Below are 13,505 nucleotides of genomic sequence, written 5' to 3' on the forward strand. Positions count from 1 at the left end.
GTTCCACGTTCCTGATTTAATATGTATATTCACTCACATCCACGTCTAGTAAAGAGAAAGGGATTTACCACTTTCAAAATATTTTCTGTTACTTCCTTTTCTTGTTGAATCTGATTCATTCTAAACAAAAAGACAAAAGCAATCCTGAATGTATCATTCAAAATAATAATAGTTGTGCTTATATTTAGACTTCTAGAATCTCTTGCATACCTTACATCTTTTAAATAGAAGAAAGCAAAAGTTATTTGCAGCATTTCAAATGCCTTTATTTTTTCTAAAGATCCCATTTTAGGAATGGATAATTGATTCATTTTAAAATTTCTAGGTATTTTAGGTATAAAGTTGAAAAATGGGAGTTCATCAGAATTTGGGGAAGTGTCGAAAGGGGAGAGGAAACTGACGAGGGTCAGCTCAAGGCATAATAGCGAGAGGATGACGTTGCCAAATGGGAGTTCTTGTTTGTCCATCCCCCAGTCCCCCCTTTGGCGCTCCTTTTTGGAGCAATTACTTTGCTCATATTTTCTTTTCTTTTTCTGTGCTTCTGATTTGCACAAATGGGTTCGTACATTCTCTTGCTATTATTTTCCCCCCGGTCCTTTGCAAGTGTGCATCGATTAGCCTACGTGCAGTCTCACCTGTCAATTTCATATGTTACCTATTCCACTTCGGCACTTCCCTTGATAGCTGTAACATACAAGGAAATTGACATGGCAGAACTACGCATAGTGGACATCTGAATCTGCATTCTTGCACACTTGCGAAGGACCGGGGTGGGGAGGTACAATCCCATTTGCGTACTGTTGAAGCATCAAAAAAATAATTTAAAAGGTTGTGAACAGAGAGCTCTGAAAATGGGTAGTGGTCAGAGCAGGGAGGGAGGCTCGGAAAGTTTCCCGCTGTAGATAGCAGTCCTCCCAAAGTGCCATTTCCATATCAGTGGAGGGGCGGACATCACCAGGAACAGGAGGGAGGCTGGAGGCAGCACTCACAAGACTGAGAAGAGCAGCATAGGCTTTTTTGCTGCTCTTGCCAGGCGGCTATGTAGCGACTTGAGACAAGCTATGCTGCTGGGTTCGGGCATCACAACAAGTCACCCTGAGAACTAGCCACCCTCAACAACTGTACTAGAAGCCATGGGATCTCAGGTGGCTTGTCTGCACAAAACTACCCATGCTGAATCATCTGCACTTCACAGTAAGCCACACTGACACTAACGAGGCTCACAACCCCCATGCAAACCCTGTCTGTTGGTTAACTGAGGGTTAAACAACCTACAGTTAACCCATGGTTTGGACATCACGGTTTGGACGTCACAGAGCAACCTCCAATCTATGCAAAATGGCAGTGGCATACACCACGGCAAATCTTGGGTTAATTAACACATGATTTGCCATTGTGTACAAACCATCCCCTTTAGTGCAAAAATCTTATCTTTTTTTAAAGAGCCCCTTTAATACACAAACATACTTTTGTAAATATATAGTAAACTTTCCGTTGATCATGTTGTAAATGTTAGTATTTATGTTGGTTACAACATTTGAATACCATCACTATGGCTCACTGAAAACTGACTCCTGAATTAGGATTAAATTGATTTGGTAAGTGAGCACCAGTAAGGGTCTGAAACAGATGCATGAACTTACACATTTAACTGAGGTGGACCAGGTTTCACTTGCTTGAGAGGAAAGCTACTTTTGACTATGGTCCTAATAGCCCTATTAAAAGAAAGTCAAAGATTATCACACAATACTTAATCATTTAAACAGCCTGATCCTAAGCCACTTTATCCACTGTGGCTTAAAACAAAAGTTCATGTGACAGCAAGTAAAGCAGCACCCAAAGAATGACATAGCCACTGGTTATCTAAAAGTCCTAACAGCCTCTCTGGTTATATAGATGTCATGCACTACACTGCACATAATGTTGCCAACTTTCCCATGAGTGCATACACATACTGGGAAGTTAAAGCCACAGAACCTCCAACCTCCAAAATGGTAACAATAAATCTAAGACCCTACATCTAACTGATTTCAATGGAACCTAAAGTGTGCAGTGGATAGCAGTCAACATCTCTCCAGAATCAATAATATATCCCTGTAAGTTTCCTTTAACTTTTATGTAAAACCACAAAATAATGGTAAAGTTAGGGATCTACATCTACAGTGTTTTATTTATGACAACTACTGGTTTAAATGTTAAAGGAAAATGCTCACCAATGTACACATACCATTTTTCAAACTAGGATCAAAGCATCTATCTGAACAGGCCAATTTAGTTTAAGTATTATAATCAAACTAGGACTTAATCTTAATTTTCCACTCCTTATTTGAGCTACAGCAACACCCAAAACAGTCACGGTCTCACCATCTGTTGTAGAGCAGTATAGCCATTGCAGTGGTTGGAGGTAAACTGGCGAGGTCCACGTCTACGTGTTTAGTTCCTGGAGGAACCTTACTAATGCACAGAAGTTCATTCAGTAGCATGTTCAATACAGGGACCGATAAGCTAAAATAGAAGACCAAGGACTGGTGACATCACACAGATCAGAACATGGTTTTGTTACAGAACTCCCACAAAAAATAAACACGATCCTCTAACAGGAGCCTATCAGGAATACCATTACAGTGATATCCTTTCTTCAACGTGGCATATATCAGGTTTCCCAGGGGCTCTCCCATCCAGGCACTGACCAGTCTCAGACCTGTTTACCTTCATCAAGGCCGCTGCATTATGATTAGGAATTACTAATATAGGATTGTACATCCTTTAAAAAACAGATTTGCATTAGCTTGTGCTCCTCTGAAGTGAAGACTTGAGACAACCATGGGACAATAAAAACCAGAAAACCTACACAAATAATGTAGCAATTAATACAGTCTATGGCATTATTATATGTTAACAACATTAACCAAGAAATCCACCAATACCTTTTCTCCAGTACATCCAAATCCCACTTTAAATGTGCAGCAACTTTCAGAGCAAGTAATTTTAAAATACGGTTTCTCTTGTTATCGGGTGGAGGTTGAACCTGATTCTGCTCATTCACTAAAGGTTTGGAAGCCTGCTCCAAAAACTGGACAATCAGCTGAACTGGTGATGGATCTACTGGGCAGAGGACACAGGTTTTAAAACTTGCATTCTGGATGAAAATGCCACATAGAAAGAAGGCAACAAATACAAAGCAGGTAGCACCATTTCCAGGATCACGCACAGCTATGATTTTTGCTTGAGAGAAATCTTAGAAAATGACTTAATATTGATTAAAATTGCACCTCTGTACATTTATCATCATTTCACACTTTACAAAGAAGCAAACCATGGTCTGTCACTAAGTGAACACTCACCAGGGAGCTGTAGGCAGTCATAGCTATAGGTATGATACATACAAGTATAAACCTATACTTCACATATTCCATGTACATAAACACACACACAACACACATGTAATTTGTGAAATGGCCTTAGACTAAAACTCAACTGATTTCAATGGGATTTAAGAAGCTTAACTGTGCACAGAATTGCAGCCTCAGATAACTGAGAGCAGCACACAATAGCAACTTTAGTTCACCATGGTACAACAAAAGAAAGCCTGTACAATTAAGAAGAATCCCAACAACCCCAACAGAAAACACGCTCATTATAGAGATAAAGACTAGATCATGACATTACTAACCAGGAGAAACCTTTTTCAGATGTTTCTCCAGCAGAGACTCTTCTAGCAGGAACTCAAACCAGGAGGTCTGAGGGGGTGTGCATGGTCGGCTAGAGGTGGCAGCTTCCCGGTCAGCAGCTTCTACACTCATCGTCCTCTCTGAAGTTTCTTTCAGTTTCTGTGAGTAATCCCTTGGGCCAGTAGCAGCACCAGATGCCTCTGATTTAAAAGCAACATGCTTTATGCCAGAACACGACTGCTCCATGGAACATGAAATGTGCCTCTTACTGCAGAACAACTCATTTCCACTGAGCTCCACAACATTATCACAGCAAAGTTGGGCAGGCAGGTGGGTGGGGAAGAGAGAAGCATCTCATATTTAGAAAATATGGTTTGGATAACATTGCGGCAAACCAGTACAACAAGAACCCTAAAAATAAATGGAACTTTACATCAGAACCAATAACTCCCCTTCTGACACACACATGCGTGGACACACACTCACACAGTCTTGTGGCACCTTAAAGACTAAATTTGATTGTGGCATATGCTTTCAAATTCATGAAATCTTATCATCAGTTGTTAGGTACACATGTATGTAAGAATACAAAAAAAGGTTGTAAGCTATGCGCTTTGCACAGAAATGGCACCATTCATGACCTTTTAGCCCCACATTTCCACCAAACCTGTGTGCATCTGTCACACATCCAAGGATAATAATTCATGCACCTGAGGAATTGAGCTCTAGTCCACAAATCCCACACAAGAAACCTGTACAGCACAATACTCTTTCTTCTTTATTTCCTTTTTGCTACTAACAGCCATACACAGCTGCTACCACTCTGCTGTTTGTCAACGGCCTTGTGGCACTTGAAAGACTTAACACTGCAACACAATATTCCTTAACCAGAATCTCGCCAGTGTCTCTTTCATACCAGAACTGGGCAGGCTTCAGGCTTCTTGGATGCACTTTGTTGTGACAGTTTTTTAAACTAGAAACTCAAGGTCCACCAGTTGGAGTCAGGTGCAAAATAGTGGCCCTGAGCAACCATTCGCCTAGTACAATTAGGAAACAGGGCGTCTGAGTGTATAGCTCAGACAAAGACTTGGTTTTCAAAATAATGGATCCCTTCATACAAAAATCTACTCCTGCTTCTCCCCCACCCCAGCTTTCTTCATTTCAGCAGCCTAATTTAGAGGAGAGCACCTTTTTGCTGTTGCTGGGAGTCAGAAACCCTTGCAGATCTACTGCAAATCACCAAACGATCTACCTGTCGACCTTCCCATCTACCTTTATCCACCCCAACTCCACACATCCCTCCCTGAACCTCCACCACCGTTTACACTAACGGTGAGAAGATCCCATCCCCTCAGAGCAACCCCAGGCATAGAACAGTGCCCTCAATTACTCCCGGCTGCAACCATGGCAGTTTCTCTCTCTAAGACATACATACACATACACATACACACATAGGGTGGTATCCACTGTTAGCCCTATGTAGCGCAGACCTACTGAAATGAATGGAACAAGCAAGCCTTGGCTAACTCAAGTCTCATTCATTGCGATGAGTCTACTCTACATGGGACTAACATTGGATACTAGCCGTGTGCGTGTGTGTGTGCGCATATGCACGCGCGCGCGCACTCGCACACACGACCGCGACGGCCACTCCACCCCTCTCACCTTTTTTTACCTCACCCTCGCAGGCAGCGCCCCTCACGCCCACCCACCAAAATGGCGGCCGCTCGGCGCCCTCGCTCTTATGCGGCCTCCGGAAGGGGAGGAAAAGAGCAGGACGGGCTTTTGCTCCGCCTCCGTTCCTAGGTTCTGGCCACTCAAGAGGCGGCGGCAGGCCGGGCTCTGACGTGATTCGCCGCCGGCTGGGCCTCTTTCTCGCCGTTCTACGCTCAGCTGCAAGACCCGGCGGTGCCTTTCGCACAAGATCGCCCCGAGGGCGTGGATGGGACCGGGGGCTGAATGGCGGGGTAGGTCGCCACCCATCGCGGGCCTCTGTTGTCCTGGTAGGGCTCTCGTGCTTCCCATAAGTGCGTGAGAAACAGAAATCCAACGGGTAGAGCTTGCCTTGGTGCAGTGAGGTCGTGGGTAACAAATGTTAATAGGTTATTAATCCTCGGGTAAGGACATTATCTCTGGGTCTGTGTGGCGGTAAATTTTGAAAAGCAAATGCTCATCACGGCAGCCCCCAGAGAGAGTCCCAAAATGCAGGCAGCTCTGTTGATCCATATCCACAAACCAGGTCTAGCAATTTTCATTTGCTAGGAGCAGGTCTTTTGCAAAGGTGATGCGTCTAAGTTGCCCATTCAAGATCAAGCCACCCCAAAATACTTCGCGTCGCTACAGGAAGCAATATATTGTTGCGGGTAAAATTAAATTCCCCCAGCTACTGCGGGGATTGCACCTCAGTTCAGAATGAACAGGGAATTCCGGGGGGGGGGAGATAACAGCGGTACCCCTGCTAATCTGAAAGTGATGGTGTTGTGTCGCTGCAAGCCCTGGCTCCACTACACCATTGGCCTTAGACGGTGAAATCCAGACCAAATATTCCTGGCCTACATAAGAAGTCAGCCTTCCCCAACATGGTGCCTTCCAGATGTATTGGACTACAACTCCCATGATCCCTGGGCAATGTGGCCAATGGATAACGGGTGCTGTGAAGACCCTTGGGCAGGGGTGGGCAACTTGTGGCCCACCAGATGTTTTGGCCTACAACTCCCATCAGCCCTAGCCAGCATTGCCAATGGTGAGGAGGTGGCAGATGTAGAACAAAACATTTGGAGGGCCACAAGCTGACAAACCCGGCCATAGAGCAGCCTCCTGCAACCCAGGGACTGCTGGTGGGGATGATAGGAGCTGTAGGCAGCCCAACACATCTGGAGAGCATCAGATTGGGGAAGTCTGCACTAAATTCAGGCTGGTGAATTGACATCTGATGAAGTGAGTTCTCTGGTCCCTGAAAGCTTATCCCAATCCCATAATAAATGTGTTAAGTCTTTAAGGTGCCACATGGTTTAGGCAAGTGCTGCACTCACTCTTGGGAGGAGATTGCCAGGTGAAATGGCTGGACTAGAATTAATCAGCAAACATGGCCCCATTGGCTAAGACCAGGGCAATCTCTCCTACCATAGATGTTAATCTGGCATATAAAAGTGAGAATTAGGAAAGTTTTTATTGCCAGTTGCTGCAGTCGTGAATGAGCACTGGACCTATCTAGCGTACATTTGAGCTTTTTATAGAAAAGCACAGACCAGACATCTTGCATTTTATCACCTTTGAGGGGGCGGAGAGATACTGCACTATTTTGTTGCAGGTCCCCATTTATTCATTATATCTATCTGTTAACTGATAGTAACAGTTTATGAATCTTTTGAAGCTCTAGACCACAAAAGTGATCCGGTTAAATTGTTTGAAATTTTGTATGTTAGAGAATTTATATTAGGTTTTTATTATCTTGTGATGTGTACTTTTTGTGAACTGCCCAGAGTTTCTGCTATTGGGTAGCAGAGAAATGCAATAAATAATAAAAACTGTATACTGCTATTTTAAAAGTGCTGCAAGACTCCTTTTTGGTTTCTCTAGGATCAGTTTATCTTCCAGGTGCTAAAATCAATTTACTGGGAGTCATCCATGGCAATGAAGTGTAATAGGCAGAGCTGCTTTTTGTGTGTGTGGTAAAATTGCAGATAGCATTTTACAGGGGATAAAATGAAGCACAGCAAATAGAAATATTATATGTGGCAAATTATTCCACAGTATTTGTGAATGGTCAAGGTGCAAGGGGGAGAATGTTGGTTTTCCTACCAACTGGCAAAGTATCTCAAGCTAGCCCTGAATTGTCTCTTTTAACAGTCTTGTTCGTCTTGTCAACAGTTTTGTGCCCCTGGAGAGATTGATCTGAGCAAATGAGGGCTAGAAATTAGTTAATGGAAGGCCCAAACTAGCAAGCAAGGTAGATCAGCTCCAACTAATGACAGTCTACCTTTCAAACAGGGAGTTTGCTGATATGCAGGATGGAAAAAGGACTAGTTTGGCTACAGAAGCAGAGCAAAAAACATTAACGACCCCACTTCCCACTGCTTGCCACAAATGAACCCAGTGCTCCCTTGAGTCCACTTCAACTCTTTGTAAGTTTAAGCTGAAGCAGTTCCCTCCAGAGAGGGAATTAAAGCCATTGCAGCTGCCTTCTTGTGGTGAAAGGCTGACTGACCTTTGCTCTGAATTTTAGCCTGTGTGGTCAAAGTGTTGGACAAAGCCCTAGGAAACCTGAGTTCAAACCTCCATTCAGCCATGAAGCTCACTAAATGACCTCGAGCCAGTTACTATCTCTCATCCTAACCTACCTCACAGGCTTGTTGTGAGGGTAAAGCAGGGGGTTAGGGAGCCACCTCCTCTGCCTTGAGCTTGGAAGAAGGGAGAATAAAAATATCAGTAATGAGAGGCTTATTTCTTTTTGTGAGTGAGAAAGAATGTCCGCTTCCACATAATGGCAAGGCACCAAGAATGTTTGCGCTCTTATGCTCTTGTGTGAAGTGGTGCTTTGGAGTACTTAAATGCACACTTTTCATGTGCGCCTACACTGGGGGACAACATGTGTTCCTAAAGAATGTTGGTGCCAGTGGCGGACTTTTAAGAATCCCGAGAATACATCTTATATTAAATCTCTGCATTTCGTGCTTGACGAGACAGGTTTGAAAACATGTAGTTAATAATGGTGAAAGGGCTCAGCAACCAAAGTCACACAGACACATTTAAGATGCTTTAAAATCTTTTGATATCATCCATTCCGTTTTCTTGACATGGCAAAGCTAGGGCTTAACAATTTTAGGAATCACTTTCTAGAGGAAGACATGTTAAAATAAGAATGAATGTATCAGTGCATACTTTTATAAGCAAAGATTATCACCACTGAGGTGCAAACTGTATAGCAGGGATGGGTAACTTATTTATTTATTATTACATTTATATCCCGCCTTTTTTCCTCCATGTTATCCTCACAATAACAACCCTGTGAGGTAGGTTGGGCTGAGAGTATGTGACTGGCCCAAAGTCACTCAGTGAGCTTCTATGGCCGAGTGGAGACTAGAACCTGGATCTCCTGACTCCCAGTCCAGCACTCTAGCCACTACACCACACTGGCTCTCTTGTGGCCTTTCGCCCAATTTCAAAAACCCTTTGCAAGTGGATCAGTGCAGACCCCTAGCGAGAACCATTTGTCTGTGCCCTGGCAGCCCACTGGATGGAGAAGAGAAAATTGATTGATTGATTGATTGATTGATTGCATTTATACCCCGCCTTTTTTTCTCTTGCAAGGAACCCAAGGCGGCTTACATTATCATCATCCTCTCCATTTTATCCTTACAACAACAACCCTGTGAGGTGGGTTGGGCTGAGAATCTGTGACTGGCCCAAAGTCACCCAGTGAGCTTCCATGGCCGAGTGGGGACTAGAACCCAGATCTCCCAGCTCCTAGTCCAACACTCTTGCCACTACACCACACTGGCTCTCAGAGAGAAAAAGGGGCTCACTCTAGTCTCACCCACTGCTGGCTTCAGATTCCCAACAGATTACCCCCAAAGGAAGGAAGGCCTCAACCAAAAAAGAAAGTGCTCCCCACACCCCTGCCCCGCTGTATAGCAGTGCCTACCACCTTCACACAAACTTTATACAAATTACATATTTCCTTTGTGGTTCTTACTGCCACCTAGGTTCCAAACTATTTTCCTTCCCTACTTTAGGGAAATGAGCCAAAGGCTAGCCATTGTCTTACACTCCTTGCAGTGAAATTTGGCCCTGAGCTGTCCACAATGTTTTACCATATGGTAAGTAGGAAACCTTTTTATTGAAGCTCAAGTACAAAAGAGAAAGATAGAACTAAACAAGTATACAAATGTATCAACACAAAACATTTAGTATAACAGGAGGTAGCACAAATGTAAATCTAGAGAATATTAACAGTCGCATGTTAGAGGTACTTAATGCTATTTTAATGCTACAAAAACCCTTGTTTCAAAGCACTCAGGGAAACTTTGTAACCAATATTCTTCTAACTTTATTGATCCAGGTTGTACAAAAACCTTGTATTAGGATCATTTAAGAGAAGGTGAGGAGATCGACCGCACTACTGTACTGTTCCCAAATAACCAGCATTAATAAATAGGATGATTCGATTCGTTAAGGGTGCAATCCTATACTTTAGACAAAAAAAAAGTCCTACAATCCCAGCATGCCCCAGCCAGCATGGCTGACTTGATGGATGTCAAGAGATGTAGAACTTTTTTCTTTCTAAACATGCATAGGATTGCACCTTAAATAAGATACTAAAAAGGTCTCTCAAGTGTGTTCTTCTAGGAGTAGGATTCATCTCAGCAATCTGTTGGGTTCTTGACTCCATGTTTTATAACTGTTCAGTAGGAAATTCATAGAGCTCTTTTAGCTTTACAAATTTTGGTCCCCATTCTTTGAGGTAATCATAATTTAGATCTTCCTCTATGCTGGAGGTCTCTAAGGAACTCAAACTTCCACTCAAAGAGCGCTGGCCCTCCAGGCAATAGAAATGCATCGTGTCTGCTGGAAGACTCTGCAAATCATTGTCCGCATCCTGTATTATTTGGAACACATAATGGAAGTCTGGGACACTGGTAACCAAAGAAATAGATTTTCTCAGGCATACAGGATTCCCAAGTGCGGTTCTTTGTGGTCCAGAATGTGAGTTGAGGAGTGGAGCACCAGTTCCTGAGGTAAACTGGGGTATAGTCTGTGGAGATTTCTTTAATGCATCTGTATTAAAAGCATTCTGAGAGAGGGGAGGAGGAAAGGAAACATTAAAGAAAAAATACCACCTCTAATTATTTTTCAGCATCTTTTATTTGTAGAATAGTTTATAGTCTTTATTGTGTTTACCATCCCAATAGTCGGTCAGTCACCACTTGTCCTGTTTTACAGATGGGGACCAAGGCAAAGAGATCTTGCCCAACAGGCCACTTCCTGACCCAAAACCAGAGTCAGGCCATCTGAGTCTTCCCAATCCAAGTTCAACTCTCTGTCTGCTGGACCATGCTGATTCTCAAAAACCCAATCAAATAGATGGCAATGCTTTACCTCAGGGGTGCAGAACCTCAGGCCTGGGGGCCAAATCTGGCCCTGCAGGGCTCCCCAGGAGGGCCTGCCCCCTTCCCTCACCTCACCCCCTCCCCCCAGCTACCAATTGTTTGGTGGGGGAGTGCTCCTCTCATTCTGCCATTGACCTTCAGGGGTGGGGGAGTGCTCCGTGCAAAAGAAGAATGGTGGGGTGCTCGGCCCTTGCTGGCCTTGGGGCCTTGTCGAATACCCACTTCACCATCCCCCAGAGCCAGCCCTGAAGTACTCATGGGGAAGGGACAATGATAACTTAAAAAAAAAAAGGGTGGAACATGTGGCATGAGGGAAATCTATAGCTAGGATGGGGAACCTCAGGCCCAAGGGCCAAATCCAGCTCTCCTGGGGTCCCAATCTGGAATTCTGGGGTTTCCCAGATGGTCATGCTCCTCCCTACTGGCCTCACCCACTTTCCATGCCCCTCTCCCCTGCCCCCCCCCCAACCATCAATCATTTGGTGGTTTCCCGTCTTTTGTGCATTTCCCCCCCATTCTTAAAAGTTGAAATGCCTCTCTTAAAGTTTAGTTACTGGCAGTAAGAGATTGAAGCTGAAATATGGTATGTTTGGCCCCACCCACCACTGGAATGTGGCCCCCAAGAGCCTCTCTGAAATTGAATTTGGCACTTGGGTTGAAAGAGGTTCCCCACCCTGATTTATAGGAACTGACAACGTTTACCTCAGACGAAGAAGTCTGAGTGGTGGCTGTTTGTGGTCCAGGATGATAAGAGGCCAGAAGTTTTACATTAATGCTTATTTATTTATTTACAATCTTTATATACCGCTCCACATCTAAACAGATTCCAGAGCAGTGAGGGTATGTGAGTCTGAGCTAGGGATGGAGCCTTATCTTGGAGGGAACGGTTCTTTCCTGTCTCAACTTTGGAAGCAGCTGTGACTCTCCCTTCCTTCTTTATCAGCCCCGCTCCTAGTCTGACTTTCTTAGACCTGTTTCAAACCCACAGCCCATACTCTGACAGTCATCCACGGTGTCCCAGTGCTTCATATTCTGCTGTTTACTTGGAACCGCACAAGAGGGGTCTTATCAAGCACTTGACAGACTGCAGCACAGGGCTGCACTGGTACAGCTTGGGGGCTTAAAAAATGTGGCATGCACTACATTAGCCTTCCCCAGCCTGCTGCCCTCTATGTGTTGGACTACAACTCCCACCATCCCCAACCAGCATGGCAATTGGTGGTGGCTGATGCAAGTTGTAGCCCAACACATCTGGAGAGTGCCGAGTTTGGAGAGCCTCTGTCACATCAATAAAAAGAACCACATCAATAAAAACAATCTTAAACATGTTCACTGGAAAGTAAACTCCACTGAACACAGTGGGACTTACTTCCAAGTAAACATGCGGCAGATTGTGCTGACTATTGCAAATTATTTAACTTCTCCCCTGACAAAAGGTTCACAATCATGTCTATTTTTCTTTTTTTTTACATCTCTCAAACATATTCTAATTTGGGCCATTATGAGTTTAAAATGCTGTTGTGATGCCATACCAGATCAGGCAAAACCATACCAAGTCATGCTCCCCTCCTCCTTCCTCATTATAATTGAAGATGTTTTCTCTAACATCTTCCCAGCTTTCATGTTCCTCAGGAATGTGGTAAATTCCTCCTTTCCGAAACGTTGATCTTCCCCACTGACTCCACACAGTATAGGAGACTAATAAACCTGAAGGAGGGAAGTAAGCAAGATGTATTTGTTATAATCAGTCTTTACCTGCAAAGCACAGTAGTATAATTTCTATAATATGAAAGTAACCTGAGGAAAATAAATTAGCATTTAATGTTTATATTTCTATGGAGTAAATGCAATGTTTTAATTTAAGGGTCCAATAAACAAAGGTACACCCTTTAGGAAGGTAATGAATCATCTATATCTTAAAATCAAGCTTCATTAAAAGGGTATTTTACTTACCTACAGGAATCCACTAGGACATTTAAACAGAAGACATTTTGGCCAGTCTCTGGCCTTTCACCAATCCTGAGTAAATAAGATACCCAACGTAAGTAAAACACTGTTTTAATGAAGATTAAAGTGGTATTATTACTTATTTGAGTCATTACTTTTCTAAGATATGTACGTTGTTTGAAGGAAGGCTTTTAGCTTCATTTCTAGCGAGTCAACAATTCATTTAAAATTAGAGTTCAGTTTTGCATTGCAGTTTTCATAGTCCTAAGCACAAAGTTAAACAAGCGACGCATCCTCACAGGTTCAAGCAAGGCCCTCTTACTGCCAAGCTGTGGGGGAGAGAGAGAGCCCATGCATTTGCAAAGCTCCGCCTGACACACCAGACAATGGAGCCCTGCACGTGTATTTGGCTCTGGATCACAGCTTGAGTACCACTGTTTAGAAGTTTTCTTAATACACATACAGGAGGAGGGGAAGAGAGAGAGAGAGGGTTCATACCCACTAGCCTACATGCATTCAGTGGGTTGCCTGAAAAAAATGCCAATAGGTGGAAGCCAGTTAACTCATTCTGCTGACGGAACTGCTTCTGTCAGCAGAATGGGGAGGGGGGCAATTCCCCCTCCCCACTATTGTCCCCAGGACACCCTCAAAATCTGCTTCAGAGGCCTGGGGAGCATATTTTGGGAGGTCTTGAGGGGCAGCAGGGGTGAAAAGAGGAGAACAAAGACTGGGTTCACACAACACAACAATCCAGATTATGGGTTGTTGAATCATGGAT

The 13,505-nt window shown here is 43.8% G+C and overlaps 2 protein-coding genes across 14 annotated transcripts in view; both read right to left on the minus strand.

Annotated features, from left to right (window-relative positions):
• INTS8 (integrator complex subunit 8) overlaps positions 1-5,419 on the minus strand; it is a 30,583-nt gene extending 25,164 nt beyond the window's left edge. For 4 of the 13 annotated variants that reach the window (XM_084849098.1, XM_084849101.1, XM_084849094.1 and 1 more), the window contains exons 1-6: positions 5,337-5,419; positions 3,674-4,082; positions 2,928-3,105; positions 2,365-2,505; positions 1,644-1,715; positions 69-120 (exon numbers count right to left, since the gene is read on the minus strand). In XM_084849098.1, the coding sequence (XP_084705224.1) occupies positions 69-120; positions 1,644-1,715; positions 2,365-2,505; positions 2,928-3,105; positions 3,674-3,917 (687 nt within the window). In that variant the 5' untranslated portion in view covers positions 3,918-4,082; positions 5,337-5,419. The remainder of the gene's footprint in view (positions 1-68; positions 121-1,643; positions 1,716-2,364; positions 2,506-2,927; positions 3,106-3,673; positions 4,083-5,336) is intronic. The other 9 variants (XM_084849102.1, XM_084849105.1, XM_084849100.1 and 6 more) reach the window with 5 other exon arrangements.
• A 4,071-nt stretch (positions 5,420-9,490) lies between these two features.
• Positions 9,491-13,505, minus strand: part of LOC146346768 (neural-cadherin-like) — an 86,991-nt gene continuing 82,976 nt past the window's right edge. Inside the window, exons 32-33 of the mRNA XM_084849110.1 lie at positions 12,333-12,487; positions 9,491-10,464 (exon numbers count right to left, since the gene is read on the minus strand). Coding sequence (XP_084705236.1) covers positions 10,066-10,464; positions 12,333-12,487 — 554 coding nt within the window. The 3' untranslated portion in view covers positions 9,491-10,065. The remainder of the gene's footprint in view (positions 10,465-12,332; positions 12,488-13,505) is intronic.

Source organism: Heloderma suspectum, chromosome 4, assembly GCF_057233095.1.
Source record: "Heloderma suspectum isolate Gila_16-S chromosome 4, 16-S_ref, whole genome shotgun sequence".
In the NCBI taxonomy this organism is placed as follows: domain Eukaryota; kingdom Metazoa; phylum Chordata; class Lepidosauria; order Squamata; family Helodermatidae; genus Heloderma; species Heloderma suspectum.